Source organism: Equus quagga, chromosome 17, assembly GCF_021613505.1.
Source record: "Equus quagga isolate Etosha38 chromosome 17, UCLA_HA_Equagga_1.0, whole genome shotgun sequence".
NCBI lineage: Eukaryota > Metazoa > Chordata > Mammalia > Perissodactyla > Equidae > Equus > Equus quagga.
Genome location: NC_060283.1, coordinates 29,527,236 through 29,543,039, shown reverse-complemented (window position 1 = coordinate 29,543,039; position 15,804 = coordinate 29,527,236). Strand labels below are relative to the sequence as shown.

The 15,804-nt window shown below is 46.5% G+C and overlaps 2 protein-coding genes across 5 annotated transcripts in view; one reads left to right on the top strand and one right to left on the bottom strand.

Moving 5' to 3' along the window:
* The window catches only part of APIP (APAF1 interacting protein), a 32,954-nt gene extending 28,583 nt beyond the window's left edge, over nt 1–4,371 (bottom strand). Inside the window, exon 1 of one of the 4 annotated variants that reach the window (XM_046643945.1) lies at nt 4,171–4,371. In XM_046643945.1, coding sequence (XP_046499901.1) covers nt 4,171–4,227 — 57 coding nt within the window. In that variant the 5' untranslated portion in view covers nt 4,228–4,371. The remainder of the gene's footprint in view (nt 1–4,170) is intronic. The other 3 variants (XM_046643943.1, XM_046643946.1, XM_046643944.1) reach the window with 3 other exon arrangements.
* Nucleotides 4,372–4,516: 145 nt separating this feature from the next.
* Nucleotides 4,517–15,804, top strand: part of PDHX (pyruvate dehydrogenase complex component X) — a 65,040-nt gene continuing 53,752 nt past the window's right edge. The window contains exon 1 of the mRNA XM_046644591.1: nt 4,517–4,707. Coding sequence (XP_046500547.1) covers nt 4,548–4,707 — 160 coding nt within the window. The 5' untranslated portion in view covers nt 4,517–4,547. The remainder of the gene's footprint in view (nt 4,708–15,804) is intronic.

Sequence of the window (15,804 nt, the reverse complement as noted above, 5' to 3'; positions counted from 1 at the left end):
GCAACAACAGAATCTAAAGGTTATGACAAACGTGGATGAAGTCCACTGCTTCTCTTGCAAAAAAAAAGAAAAAAAAAGTTGACCTCTCATTACCAGAGTTTTGTCATCCTGATGTCCTCGTAACACGGCAACAGTCTGCTCCAGAATCAGAGAAATTAAGGTGGGAAAACAATGGCTGTAAATTAAACAAACAGTTGGGGCTCTCGGAAACCCAAAATGGCTGCTTGGTTCTTCCCACTCCCTGGCAAACCCCATTTTTTTCATTTTTACATTCCAGAAAAAGAATTCTGTCCCCAGGGGCCTCAGAACTCCTCCCTCTGGGTCGTTTGAGTACCTGCAGCTGAGTTTCATTCAACTGCCACTTAGCATGGGTTATCATTCTGTTCTTGCTATGGTATGCATGTTTTCCAGATGGCGTCAAGCCCTCCCTTGCCACAGAGCTGATGCCCTCACAGCAGCAAAGAAACTGTTAGGGAATGTATTTCCCACTTGGGGTATACCTTCCAATCTCCAGGGATTAAGGCATCCACTTCACTGGGCATATCATACAAACCTTAACAAAAACTTGTCAAACTTGTTGGAATTATCACTGTTCCTACTATCCTCAATCATCAGGCAAAGTCGAGAAAACGAATGGAAAAACTGGACTCAAGCAGAAGAAATATTAAATTACACGAGACTACATGAGCTGAGAAAGATGCTCTAATGTTTTGTTTTTCCAGATTTAAAGAAACCTTTTCTCTTAAGCTATCTACAATTTGGTGTGAACAAGGATGACACATTTACTTTTTCTCCCTACCTGATCCCTCCAGAATTCAGAAACACTCAGTGAGTGTTCTTGTTTTCACTTGTATAAATAATCAGGTCAAATTTTTAATATAAACAGATCAGTTTTACTGTGATTATCTTTGGTAAAAAAAATGAGGGTAACTGTAGAGAAAAATCACGTTTGCACCTTTGTAAATATTAGATACTAGTCCTGTTATAGCCTTTGAGGTTTTGTTATATACTGTAGACTAGACTCCTCTGGCCTGAGGTATTGCCTTTGGTCCTGCTGACTGTTCGTAGTGCCCTCTTTGGAAAACAGAGACTAACTCCTCATGAGACAGTCACCAGCAGATCAGTGTCTACTGGTAAACAACTTTCTGCTGACCCCCTGTTGTCTTATGCTAGTATGACCAGCTACTCTGAGTCTCTAATGACTTATACTGAAATCCATCATCAGCAGGTTAAAGACGCTTTCCCAGATTCCAATTTAGAGGATCCTGTTAGTCAGTCTAGAGCCTGGTACTAGGTATTCTGGAAGCATCCTCAGAGGCAGCCCTGGAGCCCCATTTGGAAAGGACCTTACCAAGCGCTCCTGACCACTGCCACCACTATAGAACTAGAAGGCACTGCATACTATGTGCTCCCTTTTGGGTTCACCTTTGTGTGTGATTACTACAAGGAACCATGGACTTACGAATGTCTAGACACCTGGTATATGACACAAAACACCTTTTAGGATATCAGAATATTCCATTTCAACTTCTTGTTAAAGAATAAACCCAATCACAATCTCATAGATCTAGGCGAAACTTGGCAACCCGTTTTTACACCCCATCTACTCTCCACTGATTACCATTGCCAAAGGCTCTGTCCCTTGGATTGATGTTTTCCATGATCACCTGTTGACAAAAATTTTATCCCCAACCACAGCTATCTTGGCAAATTCTAGACTCGAGCACTGGCTCAACAACGATCCCTGGATTCCCCCAGGGGGATTGCATCAGACAACCAAAGGGCTCTTGACATCCTAACTGCTCAAAAAGGGGGCACTTGTGCATTCCTGGGAGAAGAATGTTGCTCCTACATAAATCGCTCTGGCCACGTAAAACAAGAGCTGAAGGTCATAAAAGATAATATCAAACTCCTCAGCCATACAGATCACACTGCTGCCTCCCAGAACACTCTGACCTGTTTGGTCAGTTACTCTCTGGCCTCAGAGCTCCTTTGAGATCAGGGTTCTAAGCCTTACTAAGGATTATTGTTCTGCTTTGTTCAATCTTTGCCACCTTTAAACTGCTAATGATTCGCACTTCTTGATGCTGCATGCCTGTCCCTACCTCCAGAATAACGATTGCTCAGCGACTTGAAATGATCCACCAACCTTGAGAGGATCCTCCGAATAAAGGACTTGATACTTTTTCCAGCTAGAGACTATGCCTAAGACTCATTTTCTGACTGCCTCATTGCTCAGATGCGGCCAGAGCCTCTGACAGCATTACTCCTACTGTGCACCTTGCTCTAAACCCCTAAGACAGATATGACTTCCTAGGAATGAGCCTTCCTGGCAACGAAGGAAATATCAATATATCAAACAGTTGATCTGTGGTGCTTTCTGCAGAAAGATCTTGAGCAAAAGGAGAAAATGGGGATGGGGATAACAAAATGGAGTAACCATGTCAAGGCTGCTAAAATGGGGCTGCGAGGCCATGAAGGACATGGGGCTCAGACACACACATCTCTACCCACATGGAATGTAACTTTTGACCTGTGCTTCACTGCTGTCATCTTAACCTTCTTTCGAGAAACATGCTTACTCTCATAGGTAACTTTTTGCCCTATAGATGGCCTTCGAAACCAATCAGTATAGCTAAGAAGCAGCAGTTGTTGCCAGCACCAATCACAAATTTTGCAAACCCCCCGTGTAATTGATCTCTTTCTGCCTTTATAAACCCTCGCCTCCTCTTATCTTCTTCAGAGCACACTTTGGGTTTCTGCCTGAACTTGTCTCCCAAATTGCAATTCTAACTGCTCAAATATCTGCTGCTCTTTGAATTGCCGTGAATTTTCCTCAGAAGACACTGACAAGTATTTCCCGATAAAATCTCCCATGTGTTATCACTTTTTAATTGGGACCTTCAGCCCTAAGAAAAAAACCACAGGAGAAATAAGAGGGGTAATTTTAGGGGGCTCTCCCACCTCTTAAGCTGGGCTTCTCACACTGCATTGTAACTGCTCATCCCTCTAGTTTTCCTCCAGACCCCAGGCCACTTGTCTTGATCACTACTGTACCCTTGAGCAAGGAGGTGTTCCATAAAACTGCTGGTGTGGATAATGCCTGAAAAGGGCATGCAGCCCGAGGGTGGATTTTCCTTTAACATCTGCTTAAGGAAGAATCATTTCTACGACGACCCCACAGTCAATCTAAACTGTGGCGGGCAGAGAGCAACGCCCGGAGAAAAGGTGCTGGCTACTCAGGCCAACACCTGAGTTTCCGAGTGTCCACTGCTGCCCAACGCCGGGCTGGCGGCCAGGACAAAGGGGACAAGCTCGCGCGCACAGTCCCAGCTCCCGGTCCACGGCAGCGCTTCACCTCCCCGGGGGCCGGTCCTCCCCATCGGCTGTCGTGAAGCACACCCTCAAGACGCCAGCGCTCCGCTCACTCCGTTATTTCACCCTCTTCAACCACCGCTGCCCAGCTCCCGCCCTCGACAGCCTGGACAGCCTGGACCGCCTGGCCGCGCGGCGCACCCGGGGCGCAGGGGGCGCGTCCGGCCGCCCCGAAGGCCCCCCAGTGCCCCGCAGCTCCACGCGGCCCCTGCCGTCCCCTGCCGCCCCTGGTGCCCTTCAGTCCTCTGCGACTCACCGACCCCGGAGCCGAGCCCCGTGCCCAGCAACCCCCAGCTCCCCACCGACCCCCTTAGCTGCCCCCGCCGCCCCACAGCGCCCGGTGCCTCGCAGCCCTCCGCCACCCCCTGGACCCCGCTCCTCGTGCCCCGCCGCTCCCCGTGCCCTGCAGCCCCGCGCCCCGCCGCTCCCCGTGCCCTGCAGCCCCCCGCCAGCCCCGCGCCCCGCCGCTCCCCGTGCCCTGCAGTCCCCCGCCAGCCCCGCGCCCCGCCACTCCCCGTGTCCTGCAGCCCCCCGCCAGCCCCGCGCCCTCCCGCTCCCCGTGCCCTGCAGCCCCCCGCCAGCCCCGCGCGCCGCCGCTCCCCGCCGCTCCCCGTGCCCTGCAGCCCCCCGCCAGCCCCGCGCCCTCCCGCTCCCCGTGACCCCCAGCGGCCTCCGCCGCTCCCCGCGCCCCGCTGCCTCCCCCGTGACCCCCACCGCCCTCCGCCGCTCCCCGTGCCCCGCTGCCCCCGCCGCGCCCGCCTCCTCGGAAGCCAGGCCCCCGCCGCCCGCCCCTACCTGCGCGCCGCCTAGCCGCGAGCAGCAGTCTCCCTCCGGAGCGTGACAGCCCGACATGGCCGGACCGGGGGACTCGCGGCCTCTACTCTCACGCACGCTGCTCCCGGCCTCCAGCGAGGCTGACCGGCGACACCACACAGGCCCGCAGGCAGCGCGGAGGGCAGCCCGGGGGCGGGGCGGACCCGGCGGAAGGCAGGCCGGAGGGCCTCGCGGACCGCAGATCCCGCGGCTGGGCCGCCCGGCCGGGAGGCGGGGCCACGAGGGCTCGTGGGTCCGAGGCGCCCAGGGGGCGTGGCCTCCGGGGGAGGCGGGGCTCGGGGGCCTGAGGACTGCGCGATCAGGCGGCGCCGCGGGCAGCCCGCGAGAAGGCCGGGAAGATGGCGGCCCCCTGGAGGCTGGGCTGGGAGCCGCGGCTGCTTCGCTGCGTGCTGGGCTTCGGCGGCCGCCGAGGCCCGGCGGTGCTTAAGGGGGCTGCCGGGTGGTCCGCCGGCCGCGGAGCTAGTCGGAGATGGCTTCACAGCACGCGGCGGCTGCAGGGTGAGTGGCTGGGCTCGCGCAGCTCCTCGGGCTGGCTGAGGGTGGGCCAGGGTCAGGGGCTTCTTGATTGAGGGCCTGCATTTGGGACGTGGAGGTACCCGGGGCTCCCTGATCCCCTGGCCTGTTTTCGGGGAGGGCTCTGCGAACTTGGCCTGGTGCATGCCGCGAAGGGCTTTCTGGGGAGCCGGGGGAACTTGACTCCGTTCCTCGTCTCCTGCTGGGATGGCTGCTCTGTGACCTTGCCTTAGAATTTGGGTTATTTGCGAGGCACACAGAGAGGTCCTAAACGCTCTTCTCGTAGGCCGCTTCCCGGTCACGGCTTAGGTGGCTTCAGGGTTGTCAAGCTTTTGGGGCGGGGAAAAGCTGCCTAAGGTTGCTGAGATTCAAAAGCCACTCTTAGCCGTCCTTATTCATCCCCTTGGTCCGTCTCTATTAGGAGATCTTTTCTTCGAGGCCACTCGGGTTGCTCCCCGCTACGACTAGTCAAGGACTTAGTTTTTAAACGTCCGTGGCATCTCAGACATAGGTCTGGGAGAATGTTTTAAGCAAAACATGCGTTTGAAATAGTGAAAATTTAGGAGGGGAGTCATACCAAGAAATTTATCGTAGAAAGTTGGCATTTAGTAATATTGACCCAATTAATACAAGGCTTCCAGTATTTAATAGCACTTGATATAGGATGCCGGCATTATTTTCCCTTACATGGGGGTGGGGTGGGGGAATAGGACTAACAATTTTTGTGTGTTACATATTACCTGCTAATCATCATTTTGGCACTCCACAGAATGAATTTTAATCTAAAAAATTAGGTGTAGTCGGCATTGCCTACATATTCTAAGCTACCTGAGGCTCAGAAAAGAAAACGTTGATTTCTAAAGATTCGGAGATGGGAACAATTTATTTCAGTATCTTCAACTTAATGTTTCATAAAATACTTTTTGGAGCAGTGGTTCTTTAACTGTGTATAGAATTCCGTCCTTGCTCCCCCCAGTTTGTTAAATATTGAACTTTGCTACACCTCTCAGAGATTCTGTCTGGGCTGGAGCCCAGGCATCTGCATTTTACAAACTACCTTAGGTGAGTGTTGATATATGTTGGTGTTTGATGGGCTACACTTTGAGACTCACTGTCTTAGAAAATCATTGAACAGTAAACGCTCAGTGTTGAAAGTAATCTAGGAAAAGTGTTCTTAACCTTGCTTGTAGAACAGATCCTTTTGAGAATCTTTGAATGCTCTACACCTTCTCAGGGATTTTCCTTAGACCCAGTTTAAGGACTCTTGCCTTTAGAAACTCAATTAGGCAATCTTTCTGTGATGCATCATGACCTTTTACCTACCCCCCCGCACACTGTGAGCAACTTTCCCGGCTCTGCTTGGACATCATTTGTGAGGGAGAGGACACGACATCCTGAGGAAGCTGTCTGAGTTTCCTAGGCCTCCCTCTTTCAGTTAGAAGGACCCTGTGATTAGACGGGCCAGCCTGGATAATCCAGGATGCTCACCCTATCTCATGGTCCGCTGTTAGCAACCTTAATTCCTGCTTTAACCTGAACTCCTCCTTGCCATGTGAAGTGACATATTCACAGCTTCTGGGCCTTAGGACTGGATGTCTTAGGAAGGCAAGGGCATTCTGCCCACCACAGAAGCTGCCTGTGTTGTTGGGTAGCTCTAAGTTTCTTGGAAATTTTGGAGTTTTTTTCTAATACTGAGTCAAAATTTGTGTAACTTTTCATCTATAGTTTTTTGTTTTGCCGTGCTGAATACACGTGGCAATCCTTGAACTATTAGTTTTACAAAGCATGAATTTATACCATGTTTGTTCATTTTTCTCTGAGATTGGTAGAAATTGTATTTTCGTAAAACTAAGCAATTATTTGGTAATCTATAGACTATGTGGATTAAGTACAGTTATTGAGCTATTTTGTCTTTCACACATCTATCCAAGATTTAGAAATCTGTCAGTTGGGAGTACTCTTGGAGTTTTGGTTTCCTTAAAAGGCATTTGTTGGCAGCATTTTAATGAACTATGACATATGCCAGTGCTTAGCACTTAGTAGAACTCCTCACTCCCTTCTCACAACAACCTAGTAAAGTTGGCATTGTCTGCATTTTATTGGACGAAAACACTAAGTAAGGCTCAGAGAAATTAAGAGGATCTCCCAAAGCCACACAGCATAATATAATTAATGAACTGAAGAGGAAAAAATATATGTATGTATGATTTTTTGTCTATGTTTGACGTAACACATCCCTAGCGTGTTTCATTCTTTGAACTTTATTGAGAAGGTGGAGACGGTCGTGGACCATTCTGCTGATGCTGAGTGAAAGAATGAGCGTGAGGAGTCAGGCACGTGGTAGCCTGCTTGGGGAGTGGTTGACTCACTGAACGGAGCGTGTTCTCTGTCTTCTGGCTCGTGGCCCGTTTAGTCACCTCTAGCTTCTGGAGCTGCAATCCTAAATTCTGCGTAGGCCTTATCCTTCAGGTATTTGTAGTTCGCTTGGGGAGAGAAACGTTAAGGGCAGATCTTTCTAAGATTACGATACTGTGTGCAGTGAGCTCTGTGGGGTAAGTTAGGGATGATAGGGGGCTACCTAAGAAGGCTTCCTAGAGGTGGCAGCCCTTCAGCCTGAGAGAAGAGCAGACATAAAGACCCAGGGGCCAGATGTGGCGTTTACATGAGTGGCGTGGCGTTTGTAAACAGTTTTTCAACCTAAGGAGTTAACTTTAAAGTGTTCCCATTGCTCTTCTTTCAGAGTAAATGGCATGGTTTGGAACTTAATTAATTAATTATTAATAAGTTGTTAATTAATAATACTGGTTTTAAGTTGTCTCTGAGGAATAACTTGTTGAATTTAAAATAACATGTAAGTAGAGAATAAATGAGGTTCATCCTTTGTAGTGCTCTGCCTATCGTATGACCACAGGCTTTGCATATACAGATGTGAAATAAACATATCTAGGGAAGCTAAAATCTAGGCACATAGAAAAGGACACAGAGGTCTACAGTAGGATTGCACATTGGCAGCTGGTGAACTGATTTACATTATTTTAGAAGAAAATTAAATTTACAGACAACATTTAAACACTGGGAACTTTACATAAAAATCTAGATTTTTGTCTTCTCTTGAAAATTTAAAGTTAGGGTCTTATATGCTAACATTTGGGTGAGACTGAGTGTTCTCTTTAGGTGGGAAATTCCTTCTAGTTTACCGCATCTCCTCTACTCTCTGTTACCTCTCAGCCAGCAAGGCTGAATGTCCCTTAGTGTTTGTCATCACCTCTAGTTGGTCTCGTCTTGTACCCTTAACTCTACAGAAAGCAGGAAACAAGAAGTAGACCAGGAAAAATGGGAGAGAGCAGATACTGTGGGTGTTTATGTAAAGGAAGAAAATTCGTACAGATTTAATATGAAAATAAAGCGTGTCTGGATCTAAAGAAAAACTTTAAGGTGGTCCTAGCCCACCTCTCTTACCTCCTGTTCCCCGTAGGCATCTGAGTTTTTGACAGTAGTTCTGTAGCAAGGAGGCAGTTTCTTTGATAGGAGCTGATGGTATGGTATTTCTGCCCAAACTTGCATGCTCTTTTAGGCCTGGTCCTTACTAAATCCTTCTATGCTGATACTGATGAGACCGATCCCATTCTTTGAATTCTCCTTTACCTGTGGAAGCAGAAACACATAAACCAGCTGAAGTAAAGTAGGATTTGTAAGAAGAGTTCACGCCACATAGAGGAAGTGCTGCTGGGCCGTCTGCACCGTGACCATCCCATCCATTTCTCTAGGGCCCCCACTGTCGTCTTCTCTCGCTCTCATTTGTTTTTTCCTCAGACTTGCCAGTCTGCTTACTCACGACTTTTTTTCTCTGTAATGTCAGCTTACCTTGCCTTCCTGCTGATTCAGGCCCTTCTGCTCATGCTCTTTCAGTTTAGTTCAAGTGTGCACCATCCTTTCTGTGATCTAATTCCAGATTCCCTGGATAGAGAAGCTGATGACCCAGTGTAGGTCAGTTGTGGTATAGGGCACACAGCCTTTGATTCCTTCAAAGCCTGCAGTTTGGACGTTGTCTTTAAGAAGGAAGTATCAGTTGGGAATCAATGATTGGCATGTCTCTTACTACGACAATCTGGGTAAAGTAGGACAGTAGTGATGTGCTTCTCCGTCTTAATTGTTTCTAGGGGTAAGTAATGACTAAGCGAAATGTATGGTCACCTAAGCAAAACAGATCTAGGCTACTCAGTAGTTGAGGTGTGTGGCCGTGGAAGGAGAAAGGAAGTGGATAAATAAGATCTTAGTAGAAGCTACAGCATGAGAAACTAGTAAGATGTGGATTATCAGAAAGTACTAAGTACACATTTGCATTGCTTTAAGACATTTTGTTCTGTATGTGGAAGTGGGATAGTCCAAGTAGCTTCAGCATTCAGTGTTTGCCAGGCTTCATTTTGGATTCTTTACTTGCATTACGTCTGATCATCATAAGAACCTGCAAGGGTTAGTTGTGTTTTACAGGTGAGGAAAAAGAGACGCAGTGAGGTTTAGCTGTTGGGCCAAGGTTCGTGAGTTAGGTGGATGCCTACTTAGGAACTATGCTCATCGTAGCATCCAGAGGAAGAAAAGGAGTCCTTTCTTGTTAGATGTCTTAGAATGAATTGACTTTGACGAATCAAGGGGCTGGGTACTGGAGACTGAATATTTGTGTGTCCCCTTCCACCCCCAAATTTACATGTGGAAACCTAATGCCCACTGTGGTGGTATTAGGAAGTGGGGGCCTTTGGTAGATGCTTACATGAGGGGAGGCCTCATGGATAGTATTAGTGCCCTTAGAAAAGAGACCGCACACAGCTGCCTAGCGCCTTCCACCATGCGAGGATGTGGCCAGAAGGTGCCATGTATGAAGCAGAAAGTGGGTCCTCATCAGCCACCACAGCAAACCTGCCAGCATCGTGGTCCTGGACTTCCCGGCCTACAGAACTGTGAGAAATGAATGTTGTTTATAAGCCACCAGTCTCAGGTATTTGTTACAGCAGTATGAACGGACTAAGACACGGGGCAGTGGGGTCATTAACTCAGAGCATGTATTCACAAGAAAGGTACACAAATGAACAAAATTGGGGGTCTCCCAGCAAGAAAGAAGTTGGAGGAGTGGGTTTGGGAATAATAAGTCGTGTTTATTGAGAGCTTGCTGTGTGCCATGCACCCTTCTCAGCACTTTACGTGATTAAGTCACTGAGCACCCACAGCAGCGATGCTGTTCTCTGTGATAGAGCTCTGGTTTCAGCCCGTGTCTGGTTGTGTCCTTAACCACGGCCTACCTCCCCATCAAGTGAGAGCTTGGCTGTAGACGTCAGCAGAACACTGTCAGCTTGCGGAAGTTTTGTTCACCATGTGTATGTTCTTTTGTACACCTCCGCTTTATTTTTAATGAAGTGAGACATTTCAGTAATATCTACATTGTGAAATAGTATTTCAGTGAGTCATGATACCACATCATTTTAGAATAATTTAAGACACTGAAAATCTAGACTGTGTACAAAGGGTGGCAGGACCCTGTAAGAGAGTTAGAGATATGTTAATGTCCTCCTATCTGTGAGTTTCTAAGATGATGTGCTGTTAAATTCCTTATTTTTGTCTTGAGCTTTAGATGCCTTTTATAACAAAATGTGTAAATCCCCAAACTATTATGCGTGTCTTCATTCTTTTGCTAGACTCTTAAGTGGAGTGGTGATTTCTTTTTGCCCTTGTTCCAAGATTGCAAAGAAAACTGGGATTCATGTAGAATTTTAATTTTAAGGTTTAGCACCAAGAAGACCAGTACTGTGAGCTGAGACCTCTTCTAAAGTGTTTGGTTTATTTCACCCGGAGGAAATAGTTCTACAGCCGGAGTGCCTAGCCATTCCAGCCAGCCTCCTTAGCACGTGCTGTTGGATACTAAGTGTCTGAAAGAATCGGCAGATTCCGGCAGATTCCATCAACGGATGACCTGTCGGCCATCAGGGACTTTATTACGTGAAACTGCTTTAGGGAAGAATTAAGGTTGGCAAAGTTATAATTCCGGAGAGCTTCCTTGGGAATCTACTAGGACTGGTTTTTAGCGGGGCACAAATCTGTTTGAAAACTGATGAAAGCTATACCGCTTCTTCAGAAAAATGCATGCGTGCTCAATTTGGTATGTGATTCCAGGGAGCTCGTAGGTCTCCCTGTAGTTTATCTACAAATCCTGCCTGCTCTCCAGCCTATTTCCGTAAACGTTTTGATCATTTCCTACATAAAATAGTTGTTCTACTTTGCAAGGATATTTACCATATCTGAGGATAAGAAGGATGTGTTTTAATGTAGGGGTCCCGACTAGATGCAAATGACTAGTGGACCTGTTTACATAAGTGACTACAGCAAAGCCAGTAGTTTGGAAATCCTGATTCAGATCTGGGTTTGGGTTAATTTAGTTGTGCATTTAGGGTCATCAGACCACTCACCTTTCCCTAAACATCTGTACTTTCCTTTCTTTTACTATTATTATTCCTTCAAATGGAATGACCTTCCTTATGGTTTGAAGCCTTTCTTATTACTTAAGTGCCACCCTCTTAGGTCTTTCTATAGGATCCCAGTAGGGAACAGATGACACTCTAAAAATGAGTAATTTGAGGAGAGGTTAAAAGTGGCCATTTTTGTGAATTCAGGGTATAGAGGTGGTGCTGTATTAAGGGACTGTTTAGAACAAGGTGCTGTCACTACCCCGAGGCCTGAAGAGGTGTGGGAAGGAAGCAGTTACTAGAACTGGAAAAGAGGGAGCCTGTGGGAGGACCTCTGATGAAGCTGTGCCCCTTGGTAAAAGATTCAGCCAGCTCCAGGTGTCTTCACTGAGAAGACGCTGAGGAAATAAATACCCTGACCTCTCTCTCTCCCTTCAGTCTCCTGCTTGTGCGGCCCATTGGCTGAACCCAGCTGGAGGCCAGAGCACAAGGAGGTCTGTAGAAGTGTGGGGTCAGGTTGACAGAAGATCTGGAGGGGCAATGGGAGATACTGCCCACGTCCAGCTCACTCGCACCATCAGTCAATACACTTTATACTGTTGGGTACTGGATTGTGTGTCTGTATGGCAGTTCTCATGCTAAGAAGGGAAGAGAGCAAGTATAATTTCTACATGTGGAAGGATCAAGTGTAGCGTCCCTGGATTGTGTCCCTAGGCTGGTGCCTTGCACAAGAGTAAGCACAGATCTTTATAACTGACCTGATTTTCAGTGGAATTTTTCTGTCTACCTTTGAATAGATGAATAGGAATCAAGTCTATGTAGTTTATAAGGCTCTTTGGGCACTTTTTATAGGAAGAAAGATTTTCATTTTGGATCTATGACATCTAATTTTGAGTTTTGTCTTTTCACTTGACTCTTAACTGGAGGCATCCTTGACTCCAGACTTTCGTATGCCGCGTCCAATCTATCAAGAATTGTTGTTGGCTCTACCTTTTAAATGTAATCTGACCACTCCTCACTGCTTCTTCCGCTACCAACTACGCTGGTGCAAGCTACCACCACCTTTAATCTAGATAATTGCAGGAGTGTCCCAGTGCATGTCCCTCCCACCACCCTTGGCCCAGTACAGACTGTTCTCCATGCAACTTTCAGAGTGCTTCTTTTAAATTGTAACTCGGACCATGCTGCTCCTCTGCTGAAAACCCTCCACGAGCTTGTCTTTAAACTCAGAATAAAATCTGAAGTCTGCTGTGGTTACAAGGCCCAGTGTGATAGGAATCCTCTGCCTCTCTGACCTCGACTCTCACCATGCCTCTGCTCCCTCCCTCCCTCACTGCGGCGTACTGGCTCCCGTGGTGTGTTGTGACATAGCAAGCACACTTTACTCATTCTTCGCTGTTGCTCTTTCCCCTGTTTAGAAGGCCCTGCCGTAGGGTTTGCGTGGCTTCCTCCAGTCAGCTCTGCTCACTGTATCAGAGGAGGCCTCCTCTGATCAGCTGATAAAACAGCTCCTCTCCTGCAGCCTGATCCCCTACCTCCCCCTCTTTTCTTAGCCCATATCACCACCAGACATGGTGTATTATTTATTTTCTGTCTCCCCTCTTTAGAATGTAAACTCCATGAAAGTAGGAGTTTTTGTCTTTCTTTACTTTTGATATCTCCAGCTCCTAGAAGAACATTGAATAAATATTTGTTGAATACATGAACAAATGAATGACCAAACTGATCTTCTTGTCTTTCTCCTTCTCCACTCTATGCTTGTGCCATGGAATTATCTTCCAGAAATGCCCACTCCCAGCTTAAAACCCTCCCATTTCTCTGCCACTGTTGGGATGAAGGCCAGATGTTCAAAGGATCTGGTCCCCAGGTGCCTTTTCAGTCTCTCAGGTCTAATGATCTGAGTAAATGAGAACAGGTGACACATTCATGGATATCTTCACTTTGTATTTAAAATCCCATTATTTTAGCTTTATAGTTGTGACCATCTCAAAGCATGTGCAGTTTTGTTTTGTTTTTTGTCAATTACAGACTTGTGAATGTGGCCATATATGTGGAACTGAAAACAAGTTCAATTTTTTATCGTGGTTATTTCTCTTACTTGCTCAAAAATTTCTTCATGGCTTTCCATTGCTGTTTAAATAACATCAAACCCATTAACTCGGTATTAAAGTGTATTACCTTGTAGTAGCTATAGTACCAGCATACTGTTTTAACTTATGTGGCACACTTTCCATTTTCATTATCTTCTACCTGTCAGTCAGACTAAACTATAATTCCTACCTCTTTATTTGCATATGATGTTCCCCTTACCTTGTTTTATTTGCCTAGCACAGATTTTTTTTTAATTCAAAGGATTTTTATTGTAAAATATACATAAAATTTATCGTTTTAACTAATTTTGAGTGTACAGTTCTGTGGCATTAAGAACATTCACATTTTTCTGTAACTGTCACCATCCATCTCCAGAACCTTTGCATCTTCCCCAACTGAAACACCATACTCATTGAACAATAACTCTCCAATCCCCCTCCCCAGTCCCTGGGAACCACTGTTCTACTTTCTCTCTCTGTGAATTTGCCTATTGTAGGTACCTCATAAAAGCGGAATTATAAAATATTCGTCTTTTTGTGCCTGGCTTATTTTATTTAGCATAATGTCTTCAAGTTTCATTTGTGTTGTTGAAGGTTCTGGATTTCATTCCTTTTTAAGGCCAAATCATATTTTATTATATGTATATACCACATTTTGTTTACCCATTCATCTCAGTGGACGTTTGAGTTGTTTTCACCTTTTGGCTGTTGTGAATAATGCTGCTATGAACACGGGTGTACAAATAGCAGTTCGAGTTCCTGCTTTCACTTCTTTTGGGTATATATCCAGAAGTGGGATTGCTTGATCAAATGGTAATTCTGTGTTTAATTTTTTGAGGAACTGTCGTGTTGTTTTCCACAGTGGCTGCACCGTTTTACTTTCCCGCCAGCAGTGCCCAAGGGTTCCAGTTTCTCCACTCGTGCTGACACTCGTCTTCTGGTTTTTGTTAGCAGCTATTCTAATCATTATGAAGTGGGACTAGCACAGATTTTCTTCTTTCTTTCTTTCTGATCAGCTGGAATCTCAGCTGTCATAGCTCTTTGGTGTTCCCATCGCACTTCTATCTACTCCCCTCTGGTACTTGTGTATTTAGCTTGACTTCCCATTTAAACTATACCCTTTTGAGGTCAAGATGGTGGTCTCGTATCCATCTAGGGCAAGGATGACAGGCGCTCAGTAGGTGTTGGTTGAATGCCTGGTGTGCCGTTCAGCCTTGGTGGTGAACATTGTGACAGTACCACCAAAGGTGAAATGTTGGCCAGTGATTTTAGTGAGAGTTTGGCTCTCAGATGTGCACTACTGCTGACGTAGAGATGAAGAGTTAGTGGACTTGAGGTGTGAGAACAAGGCTGAATTAGGTAAAGGAGAGAGTAAAAAGGAACCTTTCAGGTTTGGGAAGGTGAAGGGAACCTGTGAACCCGTCTCATCACTTGAGGAGGGATCATAAAGTGGGATGTTGTGATACATCGAGCCGACTGTCCGGATGCCCCACAGTCCGCCCTCTTAAAGCATTTCTGTGCTGCCAGTCGGTAATAAATAGCTGACAGTTTTGAGACTGACTTAGTCTTTACCAGGCCCCATTGTAATGACTTTGCATGTGTTAGCTAATTTAATCCTTACGAAACTCTGTATTTTACAGAAGCAGCAGCTGAGACACAGAAGGACTAGGCAGCTTGGCAGCGATGGATCTGTGATTCGAACCCGGGCAGTTTGGCTCCGTTGTCGGTTCTCTAAATCACCATCGTATGCTGCTGCTTGTTAAGTTTAAAAAGAAAATTAATCGTTTTAGTAAATAATAAAATGTTTATTTTAACACAGTAATGCATGCATCTAGTTTAAATAGTCAAACAGCACTAAAGGCCTATGCCAGTGCAGGGGGTCTCTGAGCCTTCGTCCCCCATCCCCAGTGCTCTTGCTCCTTAGAAGCAGCAGGCTTTGCTCGTAGCTTTCTTCTGGCCTTCGCTCACTGGCTATTTCTGTTTACACACTATCTGGATGACTTCTGATCAGTGTCATCCCCTGTGTTTTCCCTCCCCGACTCGCCCAGTGTAGTTATTTTGCAATTCCTGGTTAAATCTGTATTCAGCTTTTACAGTAAACAAATATTATGCACATATTTTCCCTTATTATGATTGTCATATATTGTCCCTTATTATTATTGTTACCTTTCTTTTTGCTTTTCCTGAAGTTTCTACCTTTTAAGTTTTTTCTTTTTTTCTCCGTATTGCTAAATCATCCCGTGCCACCTGATAGCTTCTCAGCACAATATTCTGTATTGTCAGTCACATCAGATAATCTCTCAGGAAACTTATTTTTGCCGTGTCTGTGTATCCCCAGGGGTGTAGGTTGAACCTCCATTCCAAGGGTTCCCTCTTTTACCTCTCCAAAGAAAACGGTCTCCGGTCTTCCAGTCTGCTGTTGAATCAGGTGGGGTGTTACCTGCACCGGACTGAGGAAGGGGATCCAGCTGTCTAACTGCATCTCCAGTAGTGTTCACCCAGGTCCGCCCCCCCCCCCCCCCCCCCGTTTCCAAAGGGCC